This window comes from Marmota marmota, unplaced genomic scaffold, assembly GCF_001458135.2.
Source record: "Marmota marmota marmota unplaced genomic scaffold, marMar, whole genome shotgun sequence".
NCBI lineage: Eukaryota > Metazoa > Chordata > Mammalia > Rodentia > Sciuridae > Marmota > Marmota marmota.
Window position 1 is genome coordinate 5,959,280 of NW_026000057.1, and position 14,975 is coordinate 5,974,254.

General features: G+C 38.0%; 1 protein-coding gene across 1 annotated transcript in view; it reads left to right on the forward strand.

The window, feature by feature from the left end:
* Arhgap10 (Rho GTPase activating protein 10) overlaps positions 1-14,975 on the forward strand; it is a 258,740-nt gene that overhangs the window by 143,091 nt on the left and 100,674 nt on the right. Inside the window, exons 18-19 of the mRNA XM_048813852.1 lie at positions 6,505-6,563; positions 14,096-14,201. Of these exons, the coding sequence (XP_048669809.1) occupies positions 6,505-6,563; positions 14,096-14,201 (165 nt within the window). The remainder of the gene's footprint in view (positions 1-6,504; positions 6,564-14,095; positions 14,202-14,975) is intronic.

The following is a 14,975-nucleotide window of genomic DNA, read 5'->3' on the forward strand; positions in this document are numbered from 1 at the left end:
TTTTTTTTTTTTTTTTTTTTTTTTTTTTTTTTTTTTTTTTTTTTGAGCTGGGAATTGAACCCAGAACTTTGTGCATGCTAGGTAAGTGCTCTACCACTAAGCCACATCCCTAGTCCCTCTTTTGGATCTTGATGTTCTCTAAAGCTAGTTCCTAATTGCCCTTGGTCTTATGTTGCTTTTTCTGCATTTTTTCTCTCATTATGTTGCTCCATCATATTGCATTCCACTTTGAAGCAAACATTGCCTACGGAACGAAATTATGAGATGCTATTATTATATAATTTCACTCCTAACAATATACACATTCTGCCTGAATGTGATGAAGTGATTATCATAAGATGGCAGATGCCTTGGGAGATTCGAAAGTTGGGTTGCTGTTCTTTTCCCCTATGTTATTTTTAGCAACTGAAAATGCAGTAATTAGGATTTAATTGACACTTTTTCTGGTGATGGACCAAATGGAAGAAAACTGAGTTGTTACCTAATTCCACGTTGGCTACATGGTTATGTCCAAAGCAAATGTATTTCCCTCATCATGATAGAGAAGTGTAATGCAATGGTCAAGGGCATGAGGTCTGGAGCCACCCAGTCACTAGGTCGGAATCTCAGCTCTGTCTTTCACAGTAAGAGCTGAAATACAGCTTTTTCTCACCAAGAAACAAGAACAACAAAAAGACCAAAGTCTTGCCTTGCCTTAAATTCTTTTCCTGGCAAATAACTGAGCCATTACTGGATGGGAGGCTGGAAGTGGAGGAAGAAATTGGCCAACCCCCAAAGCACCAAACTACGATAGGAAGCAAAGCCCTCAGGGTCTTGGAGAAAGAAAGATGGCAGTGGCCTTACACATGGCATCTTCCTTCTTTTCCTGACTTGAGGCAACAATTTTACTCCCATGCTTTGGAGAACTGAATTCGAGCCCTCAGAATGATTTCTTATCTATGCAGACCATAATTTTGAGTTCCTGCAACATGTTCATCACAACCGTTTCCCATTGTGGGGTGACAAATGATCTGTTTTGTGATGTTTCTAGTAAAATGATTTTACCTGGAGGAAACTTCTTTTAAGTCTGGAAATTGGAATGGGATTTTTGGGGAAGGAAATGCCAGCTTAGGTAAATATTATGATTTGTATCTCCCGGCAGATCCCAATGGGTGGTAAAGAGAGGTGGCTTGAAAACATGTTGGGTGGGAGGCTGAGAGATGCAGTGACTCAGTGTAATAAATTCTGTATGGGGAGCTTGTCATTTTTATTACTGCTTCCCTAACATTAACGGTATTTATTTTTTATGCCGCATTGCCTAGCTATAGACATATGGCAATGATATAAGTAGCTTATAGAGGATGCTTAGGCACAAATTCATTTTATTGGAGAAGAAATGCTCTCTGGTTTTTCTCGGTGTTTTTATTCTTCCCTCTTTTCAATTATGCACCCTCTGTTTTCCTTCCCTGCTGGATAACCATTTTCCTCCTTTGCTCTTTCTGCTTGTCCTTAAAGAAACAAAAACCCCAAAGGTTGACTTCTAGTTAGTGTTTCTTTCTCCGGATTTAGGCTGTGATGCGTTTGATTTCTTTTTCCTTTGTTAAATGGGAGTGTAGGGGAAGAAGAGGAAGGAGAGCAGAAATAAAGAAAGTTTTAATTTGTTTATGGTTGTCATTTTGTATACGTATGTGTACTAAAGTATCCTAAGCTGTGGGTAAGGAACATACTTGTAACAGTTTTTTTACATTCATTTTTTTTTTATCTTTATTATAGTGCAATTGACATAATCAGCTAAACAGCTTTATTGTGTAATTGAAATATGAGCTCTCCATATTTATAATATATGTTTTGATAAGACTGATGTATTTATACGCCTGTGAAACCATCACCATAATCAAGATAAACAGTCTTTGGAAATGCCTCCTTTCTTTGCACCCCTCCCTTCTCAGGCCTGACCTTTAGTTAACTGTTTTTCTGCTTTATTTCATTATATGTTAAGTTGGAGTTCTTATAATTATGTATAAATAAGCTATATAGCATATGTTTTAGGAAAAAAATCTAGATTTTTTTCACTTAGAAGAAGTAGAGATTCACCTATGTTATAGTATATTCTAGTAGTTTATGCCTTTTTCTGCTAACTACTGATCTATTGGATGGATATACCACAATTTTTTTTTTTCTTTTTGATCCTTTGATCTGTTGATAGATATTTGAGTTGTTTGTAGCTTTTGACTATTGTACCTAGAGCTGCTAAACATTTATGGGTAAATCTTCAGAGGGACATGCACTTTTTTTGGGGGGGGTACTAAGGATTGAAAGCAGGGGTGCTCCACCACTGAGCCACATCATCAGCCCTTTTTATTTTTATTATTTAAAGACAAGGTCTCACTAAGTTGCTTAGGGCCTTGCTGAATTGCTGAGGCTGTCTTTGAACTCGTGATCCTCCTGCCTCAGCCTCCTGAGTTACTGGGATGACAAGTGTGATCCACTATGCCCGTCTGCACTTTCATTTCTTATGGATAAATCCCGGAGTGGACTATCTAGATCATGCGTAACTTTTTGGGAAATTGACAAACTTTTGTTCAAATTTGATTCATTTATACTCCCACCTACAGGAGTGTACAGGAGTCCTGCTTCTTCTATATCCTTGTCAAATGTTGCTATGGTCATTTTTGTTGTTGTTTATTTTTTCAAGTTTTAGCTGATTTAATAGGTATGTGATAGCTCATTGTGCTTTTAATGTGAACTTCCCCAGTGACTATTAATGTTAAACATTTTTGGTTACGTCGGTTGTCTTTTCATTTTTTTTAACAGTGTCATTCAATGAGAAGTTATTAACTTTGATGAAGTCCAGTTTGTCAATTTGTTTCTTTTTTTGGACTATGCTGTTGGTGATATCAAGAAATCTTGGCTTAACATAAAGTCATAAAGGCTATCTTTTATATTTTCTTAAAGAAATGTTATTGTTTTTGGGTTTTTCCACTGAGATTTATGATCTATTTTAAGTTTTGTGAAAGATATGAGGAATGGAGTCAAATTCACTTTTGCATATGGATGTTCAGTGTTTGCGTTATCATTTGTGGGAAAGACAGTCCTTTTTCCCCCACTGTGTTGTCTACTGTGATGATCATACAGGCTTTTTCCACTCTTTTTTTTAGTTTGCTGGTATGGTGAATTGCATTGATTTTTCAAAGTGGTAGGTCAGTGAGAAAGCCAGCTGGGTTGTGATCTGTTATCCTTTTATGTAGCTTGTTGAATTTAATTTACTAACATTTAAAGTTGCCTCTGTGTGTGTTAGTGGTATTTTTCTGTCATTTTCTTGAAATGTTTTCAGTTTTGATATTTTCCCTCACAGAATGAGTAAGTATTCTATTTTCTGGAAGGAAATACATACACACACACACACACATACGTACTGATACTTTCTGAAAAAAATATAAATAAAACTGAAATTATTTCTTCCGTAATTGTTTGATAGAATTCACCAACAAAGTCATCTGGGTCTGAGTTTTCTTACAGACTAGATTTTTAACTACAAATTCAATTTTTCTGATAGATCTAGGATTAACAAGTATAGGATTACTAAGGTTATCTTTTATCTTAAGTAAGCTTTGGTAGTTTCCAACTTTTCAGACATTTGTCTATTTTGTGTAAATTGCTGCATGTATGGACATGAAACCATTTGTAATATTACCTGTTTTCTCTTAATATTGTTACAACCTTTGGTGATTCTGCAGTAACCATTCTTTTTTTTTCTTTAAAAATGACTAAGCCATTTTTTTTCAAGCTGTTGATTGTTAAAGTAACCCTTTCACATAGAAAAAGGATGTGGAATGTCAAGAATCTAAGCCCATTAGGTTTGCAGTTTCTCAATCTGAAAATGCATGCAAAACAGCATATTTGTAAATGCAGACCTATTGACAGCATATGTAAATGGGATATTTTATTAAATTCAAAGCTCCTTTAAAATAGTAACCAGTAGTCTGATATGTCATATAATGTGATAAAACTGCAGGTTTATGGTCATCCCCCTTGTATCCCAAATGTCCACTGAATTCTTTTTTTATTCTAATTTGTTATATATGACAGCAGAATGCATTACAATTCATATTACACATATAGAGCACAATTTTTCATACCTCTGGTTGTATACAAAGTATATTCATACCACTCATGTCTTTATACATGTACTTAGGGTAATGATGCCCATCTCATTCCACTCTCATTTCTACCCCTATATCCTCTTCTGAGAAGTGTCTGTTTGGTTCCTTGGCCCATTTATTAGTAGGGTTATTTGTTTTTTTGGTGTTTAGATTTTTTGAGCTCTTTCTTTATATACCCTGGAGATGAGTAATCTAGCTGATGTGCAAGTGGTAAAAATTAACTCCCAACCTGTAGGCTCTCTATTCACCTCACTGATTGTTTCTTTTGCTGAGAAGAAGCTTTTTAGTTTGAATCCCTCCCATTTATTAATTCTTGATCTTAATTCTTGCACTATAGGAGTCTTATTAAGGAAGTAGGGGCCTAATCTGATATGATAGACATTGGGGCCTACTTTTTCTTCTGTTAGATGCAGGGTGTCTGGTTTAATTCCTAGGTCTTTGATCCACTGAGAGTTGAGTTTTGGGCATGGTGAGAGATAGGAATTTCATTTCGTTTTTTTGCATATGAATTTCCAATTTTCCCAGCATCATTTGTTGAAGAGGCTAACCATTCTCCTTTTTGACATTGGCTATTCATATTTTCTCTATTTCCTAGTCACTTGGGTTAGATTTACCAATTTTATTGATCATCTTAAGTAACTGGTTTTGGATTAACATCTCTATTTTTGGTTTTCACTGATTTTCTTTTTGGTCAATATTATTTTTATTCTTCTTACTTCGGTTTTAATTCATTTTTTCCTCCCTTGCTTTCAGGTAGAAGGTAAAGTCATTGGTGGTTTAAGGTCGTCTTTTCTAATGTAGATGTTTAACAGTATACATGTGCTCCAAAGTACAGCTTAATCGGCATCCCTAAGATTCTGATAGACTGTATTTTAATTTAGTTCAAAATACTTTCAAATCTCCCTTTCTTTGGTGTTTTTCAGCTCTTCTTGTTACTGATTTTATAAATTCAGTTTTTATTTCCACGAAAGAACTTGCTCTGTCTGAATTGAACACTTTAAACTTATTGATTCATGGACCAGAATTTGGTCTATCTTGGCAAATGAATAATCCATGTGCATTGGGTGTGTGTGTCCCTCTTTTGGGTGCAGTGTCATTTAGGTGAAGGGCGTGCTGATGCGTCAGGTTGGTGATGGCTGTGTATGCTGACTGATTTTCTGTCTGCTTGTTCTAGCACTTATTGAGACAGAGGTTGTGGTTGTGGAGTCATCTGTATTGCAGTTCTGTCAGTTTTTGCATGATGTATGTTGAAGCTGTTTGATCCATGAACATTTAGTTTTGTTGGAGCATCTTGATGAGTTGACCTTTTTATCAATATGAAATGACCTTTATCCCTGGCAGTATTCTTGGCTTTTGCATATGTTTAAATTTTTATGTGTGCATCTGTGCATCTTTGATTTTCTTTTAAAATATTTGAATAGGAATTTCTGGGTTATAGGATTTCAATCTTTCTGAGGTTCTTAATGTCTTGCCAGGTTGCCCTGCAGAAAAACGTTGCAGATTGATACTTGTTGAAGTATTCCTTGACTTTTCATAAAGTTGACATTATAAAATTTAAGACATTAGCAGGTCGAATGAACTGTAGCATTCTATTGATCCTGGGATCTAATATACTACCATTTAATTTGTTTTTTTTTTTTTTAAATTAAAATGTGTATATTTTTAAAGTTGCCATCAGTTTAATTTTATAGGCATAAACTACAAAGTCACTAACCTTATTTCATGATTCTCTTTCATTATTACATAGGCATAGTGAATTTTCAAAAATCCTGATTTTTAAAAAATGGAGATACTTGAGAGAGAAGAGGATTTGGTTTATTTGATCTTTTCTATGTAATTTTAAAAATTAATTTTTTTGTGTGTGTGTGGTGCTGGGGTTTGAACCCAGGGACTCATGAATGCTAGGCAAGTGCTCTACCACAGAGCTGCATCCGAGTGCTTTTCTATGTATTTGTGTGTGTATGTAGTATCATTGGCTACTATCTTAAAGATGATTTTTCAAATTATATGCTTACATTTGGTTAGAAAGTGTTTAACTTTTAATATGTCAGTGTGTGAAAAGAAGTCAAATCTAAAACCACATGTTCCTAAAGATACTTTCCAAGGTTAGAGATGAAGTGCTATGTGCTTAGGCCTTTTAGCGATTTGCGGTCGCTTAAGCTTTGATAGCATAGTTCAAATAGGAGTTAAAAAAGTGCTTCATTTGATTTATATATCTTTTTGATATGTAAAGGTATTCCCTGAGGAAGTTTTGTATGATAGCTAAGAAATGCGCAACAGACTTAACACTTTTTTATAAAAAATAAACTGGCAGGTGACTTGTTCGGATTTGTTTGGTAATTATGAACTCTTTTTCATACAGGAGTCTTCCCGAACCTCTCATGACCTATGAGTTACATGGAGATTTCATTGTTCCAGCCAGTAAGTAATTTGTAGGGTACAGAGACATAGTTTTGTGGTTGATAGTTTCTACAGACTAAAAATTGAACTTGATTAAATTGAAGCTAATCATGAAAAATTAATGTTATTGAGTCCTGTGCTAAAAAATCATTTTAAATAATGATTGTCCCTCCCCCCTTTGGCAAGAAAGTAAAAAAGAGGACTATGATCTTATTCATTCATTCATTCATTCATGGACATTGATTATTGCTCATTGTGTGTTAGTCACTGGTAGATACTGGCAGAGTCTGGGTATATAGAGCCATGACAGAATTCTTAACCCCAGGAGCCACTTCTGTAGCAAGTCCTGGGGCCTCTCCCTCTCTCATTCTACCGTGAATTATACAATAATGGCATGAAATTCTGTGGAAACATAAGTGTTTAACCTGTGGGAGGTCAGAGAGATTAGTGGGTGGGAGATGGCATCACTTAGATATTTAGATGGAAATTACAGACAGAAAGAATATTATGAAAAAATGCCAGAAGCCCAAGCAGTGTTTGGTAGTGAATTATATGTGATAAAATGTTAAATGAGAAAGGTCTGTAGTTGGTAGAATTTTAATTTGTGATCAAATTTATTTTGTGAGTCAGACACCCGGGGCTCTCTGGTTTTCTGTTATCATACAGCCCACTTTTTATATTTGGCACTGTTTCATTATCCTCCTCTTCTGAAGTGTGCTGGTGGTAGGTATTTAATAGTTAAGGAAATGAAGATGGAGGCATGTGAAGTGACTTTGCCAGATTATAGGAAACTATTTAAAATTCAAACCCCCAGTTCCACTGGCAAAACTTTGCAGTATTGGTTTTCACAGGTGCACTGACAGTAGCTGAAATTGTATTTTCATTTCCTTTTATTTTTTTTTCCCCTTGGATGTTGTCCATAGTTTAATCTGTTGAAAAACTTAGAGCAATCCCTTTGGGTCCATGTTACCACTGCCCGAACATGGCTTTAAATGTTATCTTCTTGTGAGGTCTCGGCTCCAGCCAGTGCAAAGGTTCCTAGTACGTTGCAGAAAGAAGCAATGTATAGGCTCCATTAGACTACACATGTGCATTAGGCTTTTGGAAAAGGCAAAAATGTGGTTCGATTCAGCTTTGTTTTCACATGGAAGGAGATCTCCCCCGCCCCAAAATTTGTGCGATCAAGGAAGTGGGGGAAATTTTCTTGGCAAAAACTCGAGCAAATGCTTAGTTATTTTGATTTCTTCCCTGTGGCATTTTTGGCAAACTAGGAAAAGAGAAATTAAACTTAGTTGGAGGACAATCATTTCATGTTGTTCGCCTTAGAGACTGGAAAAGGCACAAGAGTGCCAGCTTTCATCTCAAATCCTTTGAGATTTGGGGAAAGATAAAGTGATTACAGAATAAAGGTCTAAATTGCCACAAGTGAGTGTCAGGAGTATTATCATGCCCATAGCCTGACGCAGCATGTTGGAAATTCTGATGTCAGATTTTGCCAGTTGAGAAAGTTCCTACCTCTGAGGAACTTTTTTTTAACAAGGTATCGAGGACCATGGTGGTAGAAGATGATGAAGGCATATTTGAACTATGTGGTGCGAAGAATTGTGTGGATGCAAAAGGCCTCATCATCTGCTGGATGTCCATCTGCTTGGTTTCCCATTTGTGGCAAGGCTGTAAGAGCCTTCATGATGATTTGAATCACGGGACTGTCGAAAAGGCATACTGGAGCTACTGTGGTTATTGGCATGGATTTGCACCTAAGTGCAGTCGTGGTTGGAACAGGACCTGTAGTAACTTTATTTAGTGAGAAAAAGCACATGTACTAAATGGGTTTCTTTTAGGGTTCAATGTTTCCAGGGCACTGCTTTATTTTCATCTCCGAGAACCCTCCTCTGTGTATTCAGTGTCTCTTAGGAGTGAAGGAGCAGATCTCTAATCTTTTGCATGTGTACTTCCAAGTATTGAATAAAACAGTTACAGAAATCAGATGGCCAAAATTAGTCTCCCCCTTTTGAATATTGTTGGATAATTGGAATTGTGGTTATGCTATCATTTTCCATTAAGGATGGCATAGCTTACCTTGTTTTGCTAAAATGTCTGTTAACTGAGCTGATTGCTAAAATTACCGACATTACCAGTCTTTGTTACCGCCTCTCACACCAGCATGGAAACTAATTTTTGATTCTTTTCAGTCATGTGCGCTGGTTTCCATCTGTTCTGTGGTGTTGAGATCTCTCTTCTCCCTGCCTGCTGTGAGTTCTGAAGGTTTCTCCTGGGTCCCTTCCTTTTCTCACATCTCTTTCTTATGGTTTTCTGTTGAGAACCTCTGAGTTAAATCTACAAGGTCATCATAGAAAACTGTGATCTGTGTCGTCATCACAAAAGGCCAAGTATTTTGTATCTTGTTCTAAGAAAAGTCAACCCATGATTCAATATTAAATGCATTGGAAGTCAACTTTTTTTTCCTTTAAGAAGATTCAAAGAGTTGAACTAGTAGCTGAGTTCATTAAGATTGCTTAAAGGAAGTAGAGACATCCATCCATCTTGCGAGATACTGTCCTGAGCTTTTGGTATAGAAATTCACAAGACAAAAGTGCAGAAAACCAAAAAATTGTGTCCACCCTTGGAAGGCAGCAGGCATCTGCCTGGATGTCTTACTGCATGATGCTTGTTACCTTTGAGAATGTTGTAACTCTTGGTCTGAGGGCACAGAGTCCTTCACACGTCATTTTGATAACCATGGATGGACCCATGCTTCTGGGTTGGACCCAACATTTGATTAGCACAAGAATGACAGCTGAAGCCTGGGTACCTGATGTTGGATTATAGAAATAATTTCTCAATTGTCTCTCAAACCAGAATGCTTGTGTTGCTGTGTTCAGTACATTTTCTTCCTGTAGTCAAGTTAGGTGGGAAGCATAATCATAATCACAAAGTTCTTGGGGCCATTTCTGACAAGAAACATGACTATTGTAGGATCCAGTACATAGGCTTTTGCTCAGCCAGAATTTCTATCCTTGCTCCCCATGCAGGTTTACCAGTAAGACAGGGTCATGTGGGCTCTAGGTAGGGAAGGATTCGGAAGCCTGGAAATTAAAGTAATTGACTTTTGGGGGTGTTGACATCCCTCAATCTGGTGTATTTATGTCACAGTAGAAGGGGAACCCATAGAAGAATTAGAGCACTGGATGTCTGTTGTCTAAAGCCCCTAGTCCCTTGGAAAGTGCTGGGGGTGGTTTTGCTAATGCTTTTCTTAAATTATAGTATTATTGATGTATGGTGTTTAAATATTAAACTAACATTTATCTACCTGTGTGTCTTTGATAAGCTCCTGTAAGTTGATTGTTCTTTTTGGTCTCATTGCCACAGCACCATAAGCAAATAGACACTAAAATGTGATGGATGCTGATGTGTAGTTTCACAATTAAAATGCCTTTTTTCTATTATAGTAAACTCCTAATTCCCTGGCATATTTCAAGAATCTGGTGTGTGATTAACCAGGTATACCAATTTTTTTTTTAAAAAGAAGTTATGCCTTTTATTCTTTGTCAACTAGTACCAATTGAATATATATGTAGTATAAGCAACTGATGACAACTAATATTAGAAGAAGAAGAAAATTTTTTGGAAACCTTAAAGTTATTCTATAGTCATATAGAAATGTATGTTAATACAAAGCTGTGATTAATACCAAAATAAAACAATATAGAGAACAAATAGTTTTATTTTAAAAGCTTTATTGAATTTTTTTAAAAGAAAAAAGGGGAAAAAGCAAACTTGGGGGAAAAAATTCAAGTGTGATTGCAGAAGAGATGGGATGGGCTAGTGGGAGAGGGACTCAAGGAAGAAAGTGGAAGTTTTGACTGTTTTTCAGAAGGAATTCTATTTTTAGAAATGAAGAACCTTATCCCTAGAGGGTGGAAACTATTTCTCTAGCTTGTGTTTGAGTAAGTAATGCTAACATATTAAAACTAGATTTTCACTGGGAAAAAATGATTTTAATGTCAAGAAACAGTCTTATTTTTTTTTAATCTTCTGAGTTAAAAGTAGCTTTTCAGTATACAAACTTTTCAAAAATTTTTAAGTTTTGAAATACAAAATTCTTATCCTTGTTGGTTTTCCTTTTTGCCCTTGGAATTCTTGGCTGTTTTGTGGAGTTTATGCTTGGATTTTATTTTTTGAAGATCAAAACTGTGAATTGAAATTGTTGTGTTTTTGTTTTTTCCAACACTGATGAGGTTTTAACTTGGTTTCTTGGTTTTAACTCCAGATTTAGAACTGGGTTGTAATTTATCACGTAACTCTTGAGACAGTTGTGCTTTTGTTTTCAGTGATAATTTTAGTCTCTGTAAAAGCTTTTTTTTGTTTGTTTGTTAGGTAGTACGACTTGATGATTCCTGTTCTGCCTCATCACAACCATGCTTTTTAGCTTTAGCCTTTTTGTTCCTTTGCTTTTAGAGACGACTGTCTCAGTGTCTTCTTGTAAATCCCATTCTTCACTCTCCAGCAGTGTTACTGGGAGTGTAAACTGGGCAGAGTTAACTTTACCAACGTTGGAAGCAATGTGCATTTCATAAGATTGACGGTGTGGCGCTCAGTTTAATGACATGGAAAGTCGTCCATGCTCTGTTAAATGAAATAGGCTGTTCAAACATTTCATTCCAAGTAAAGGGAGGAAAACTCTGAAAGGATTAGACCTAAAACCCACCAGCTCATTTTACAATGAGATCTATTATGGGGAACTTGAATTCAAGTGAACTTGACTTGTTGAAACATAAAATCAGTGTGCACAAAGAAACACACCGCTAATGAATTTTCACCAAGGGAAGGTGCCCCTGTGAACAGCTTACAGGTTAAGAAATCAAACATGATCAGGACCTCAGAAGCCCTTCTCATACCCATGTAGTCACTGTCCACCTTATGAGGTGTGGCTGTCCTTTGACTACAGACACCTTGGGTTGCTGCATTAGCACTTTGCGTATCTGGAATCTGATAGAAACACATTCTGATACGTCTGACTTTTTGGACTTATCTCGTGGGCTTCATCCACATTGTGAGAAGCAGATGTTCCATTCCCTGGTATGGACATAGCACAAAATATCGATCAGTTCTACTTTTAATGGACATCTGGGTCATTTCCACTTTGGGGCTATCACAAAGAGTGCAGCTACAAATATTCTAGCGTGTGCCTTTTATTGAATACTTGTGTGCGTGTCTCCGGTTGTGTATTTATGAGTGGAATTCTTAGATCTTAGGGTGTATGTTTGTTCAGCTTTAGCAGATCTGCCAACCATGTCTCCAGAGTGGTTGTAAATTATTCCCCTCTACAGCTGGGGTGTGTTGCTCAGTGTAGGAGAGCTGGCTTAGCCTGTGCAAGCCCTGGGTTCCAGCCCCAGCACCAGGGGCCAAAGCCACAGCTAGTGAGTATATGAAAGTTTGGGTCCCCCCAGGTCCCACTTGGTACTCAAAGCTCTTCTGGTTGGGTGAGTGTCAGTCTCTTGTTGTGGATTTAATTTCTGTGTGTCTCATAGAGGTTGAGTCTATTTTCATATGTAATCATAACATAAATCTTTGAAAATCCCTGCGCTGGTCCTTTGCTTGTTTTTATTTTGAGATTTCCCCCCCCCCTCCCTTCTGGTTGATTTGTACAAGTTTTTTTTTTATAGTCTGATCTTGCATTATTTATTGTATATTGGAGTTTCAGTGATTTTTAGTTGTCTCTATTTTCTGTTGTCTAAAATTTTACAGAGAATATATTTAATTTTTATCAGAAAAATTAAAAACACAAAGGTATCAGGGTTTGGAAAAAAAAAAAAAAGTAACAATAAACAGAGTCCCTAATTCTTTTCTATCTCTTCTTTGCCACTCCTGAAAACTCTAGCGTATTCTTCAGTAACGAGCCTTGTCTTGATTTGTTTGATAATTTCCCAAGCAGCTACATAATAAAGTTAATTGGGTAGAGTGTTAATCAGAGCCACAGGTAATTCTCAAGTTCAAGGGGTAAAGGGAATATGTTGGTTTCCCAGGGCTGCTGTCGCAGAAGTACCACAAGCTAAGTGGCTTAAACAGCAATTTATTCTGTTGCAATACTGGGAACTAAAAATCTGAATTAAGATTTGCTCCTTTCGGAGTTGGAGGGGAGGATCCTTCCTGCACCCTCAGTGTGCCTCTGCTTGAAGAGGCCCACACTGATCACTGCCTCTGCTGTTAGTGATGTCCCCCCCCCCCCAATCTTTCCCACTTGTCCATCTTCCCTCTTTGTTTTCTTTCTTTTCTTTTAATATTTTTAGTTGTCAATGGACCTTTTTAAAATTATTTATATGTGGTGCTGAGAATTGGACCCAGTGCCTCACACATGCTAGGCAAGCATGCTACCACTGAGGCACATCCCCACCCTGCCTCTTTGTTTTCGTATAAGGACACTGGTCTTATGGAGTTAAGGGACCCTGCCCTGCCCCATTATGATGTCATCTTAACTGATATCTCTAAGGACTATTTTCGGATAAGACCACTATTTAAGTGTGGCTTATAACTGTGATATTTTGGAATCTGGGCATGGTGACCCTGGGAGTCACGAGAGATCACCCTGGGAGATAGCCAGGGCTAGCTCATTCCTAGAGATGGTAACCCCGGCACTCTTTTTGCATGGGACCCTCCACCTCCCATCCCTCCTTCAGTGAGCTCTCTCTGTGCAAGCCAGTACTCTGTTGTCTAAAATTTTACAGAGAAGATATTTAATTTTTATCATCAGAAAAATTAAAAACACAAAGGTATCAGGGTTTGAACAAAAAAATGTAACAATAAACACCCCCCATCACCCCAGGGCCAGGTACCAGACAAGTAGGAATAGCTCCTTTGCCCCAGAGCCCACTGAAGTCATCTCAAATAGCCGACTCTGAGCCTGCTTACACAGCCTGGCTGAGTTCCTTCCTGCAGGAACCTCCATCACGGCTTTTTCCTGCTCCTCCCCTCGCCCTGCACCTCCTCACGCACCCTGGTGCTTCCCTGGGTGGGCATGTGTGTGGCTCGCCATGCCACGCGTCTCTAGGACACTGTGAGCCCACACTTTTACCTTCTGTACGCATACACGTGTTTCCATGCCTGTGTAAACACCCAGTTAAAATAAGTCCCAAGTTCAGTTTCAGAGACGCTCGCTTTGAAGTGTTAAGGGTCAGAGCTTCAGCATCTTTGGGGGTGGGGGACGCAGTTCAACCCATAACGGGGAACCTCTTCATTGCTGGTATTCGACTTGCACCCCAGGACTGGAAGTGTGACCTGCCTGCGGGAGAGGCTCCCTGTTCTTCTACTTAAACCCAGAAAAGGCGCTGGTTGCAGCTGCAGGGAAATCGCCTTATGGGCCCGGGGCATGTGTCTGAGGAGGGCATCGGCAGATTAAGGATAGCGGGAAATAGATCTTTTTCCTCTTCAAGGTGGCAAAATAGAGTGAAAATCTGTTTTTAGGCTGTGAACAGATGAGCTGTTAGAATTATTGGTTTGGGGAATATATTTGATTCCAAGTACTCCATTAACTGTTCTTTTCTTTCTTTGTAAAGAAAGTGGCAGCCCGGAATCTCGAGTTAACGCTATCCATTTCTTGGTGCACAAACTACCAGAGAGAAATAAAGAGATGTTGGATATTTTGGTGAAGCATTTAACAAAGTAAGTCTCTTTGCTCTCCTTGTAGTTTTCTCTGCTTGGCTGTGGGTGCTCGGCTGTGGGTGCCCGGCCCTGTGCTTGGATTTGGCCCGGGTGGAGCCGGGGCTGTATACACAATACCAGGGACCACACCTGGAAAGGGCAGGCCGGGCGCTGGACTCCCTCTGTGTGTTTTGGACTAGCGTGGTGAAATCCAATGCCTTCGTGGAGTTGTATAATTATTTGCTTAGCAGCATTGCCAGCAACTCGGGGTTTGATTTCAAGTGAAAGAGGAGAATGCTATATATTGCCCATATACAGATTCTGGAAATGGGATTATAAATCCGTTAGCAATGTTAGCTTGGTTTCATGCCTCCCGAGCTGAGTTTGAACATGTCCTTAAGTTTGTTTAATCCAGTAATGGGGAGTCATTTCATAGGGTCCATTCTTTCTTCCACACTCTTTAAATAGCTAGCAAAATCCAGTAAATCAGTGGAGGATTAGCCCTTTTTTCCCCCAAATATAAATGACTCTCAGATCACTATAACTGTAAAATTTTACAGAGGAAGGCGAGGAACACTGTTTCAGAATTTTTATTTTACATAAATAAAACTGAAGGCCAGAGGATATTATGGCTCACTTGAGGTCTTGATGTATAGCCACTCATTTATTTGGTTAATGTATATTTATTGAATGGCTTTTTTAGGTGCCAATAAATACACAGTTGAGCAAGATAGATGCAGTCCCTACCTTCACAAAATTTTCTAAGGGGGATAGACAAACATAACAATAAAAATA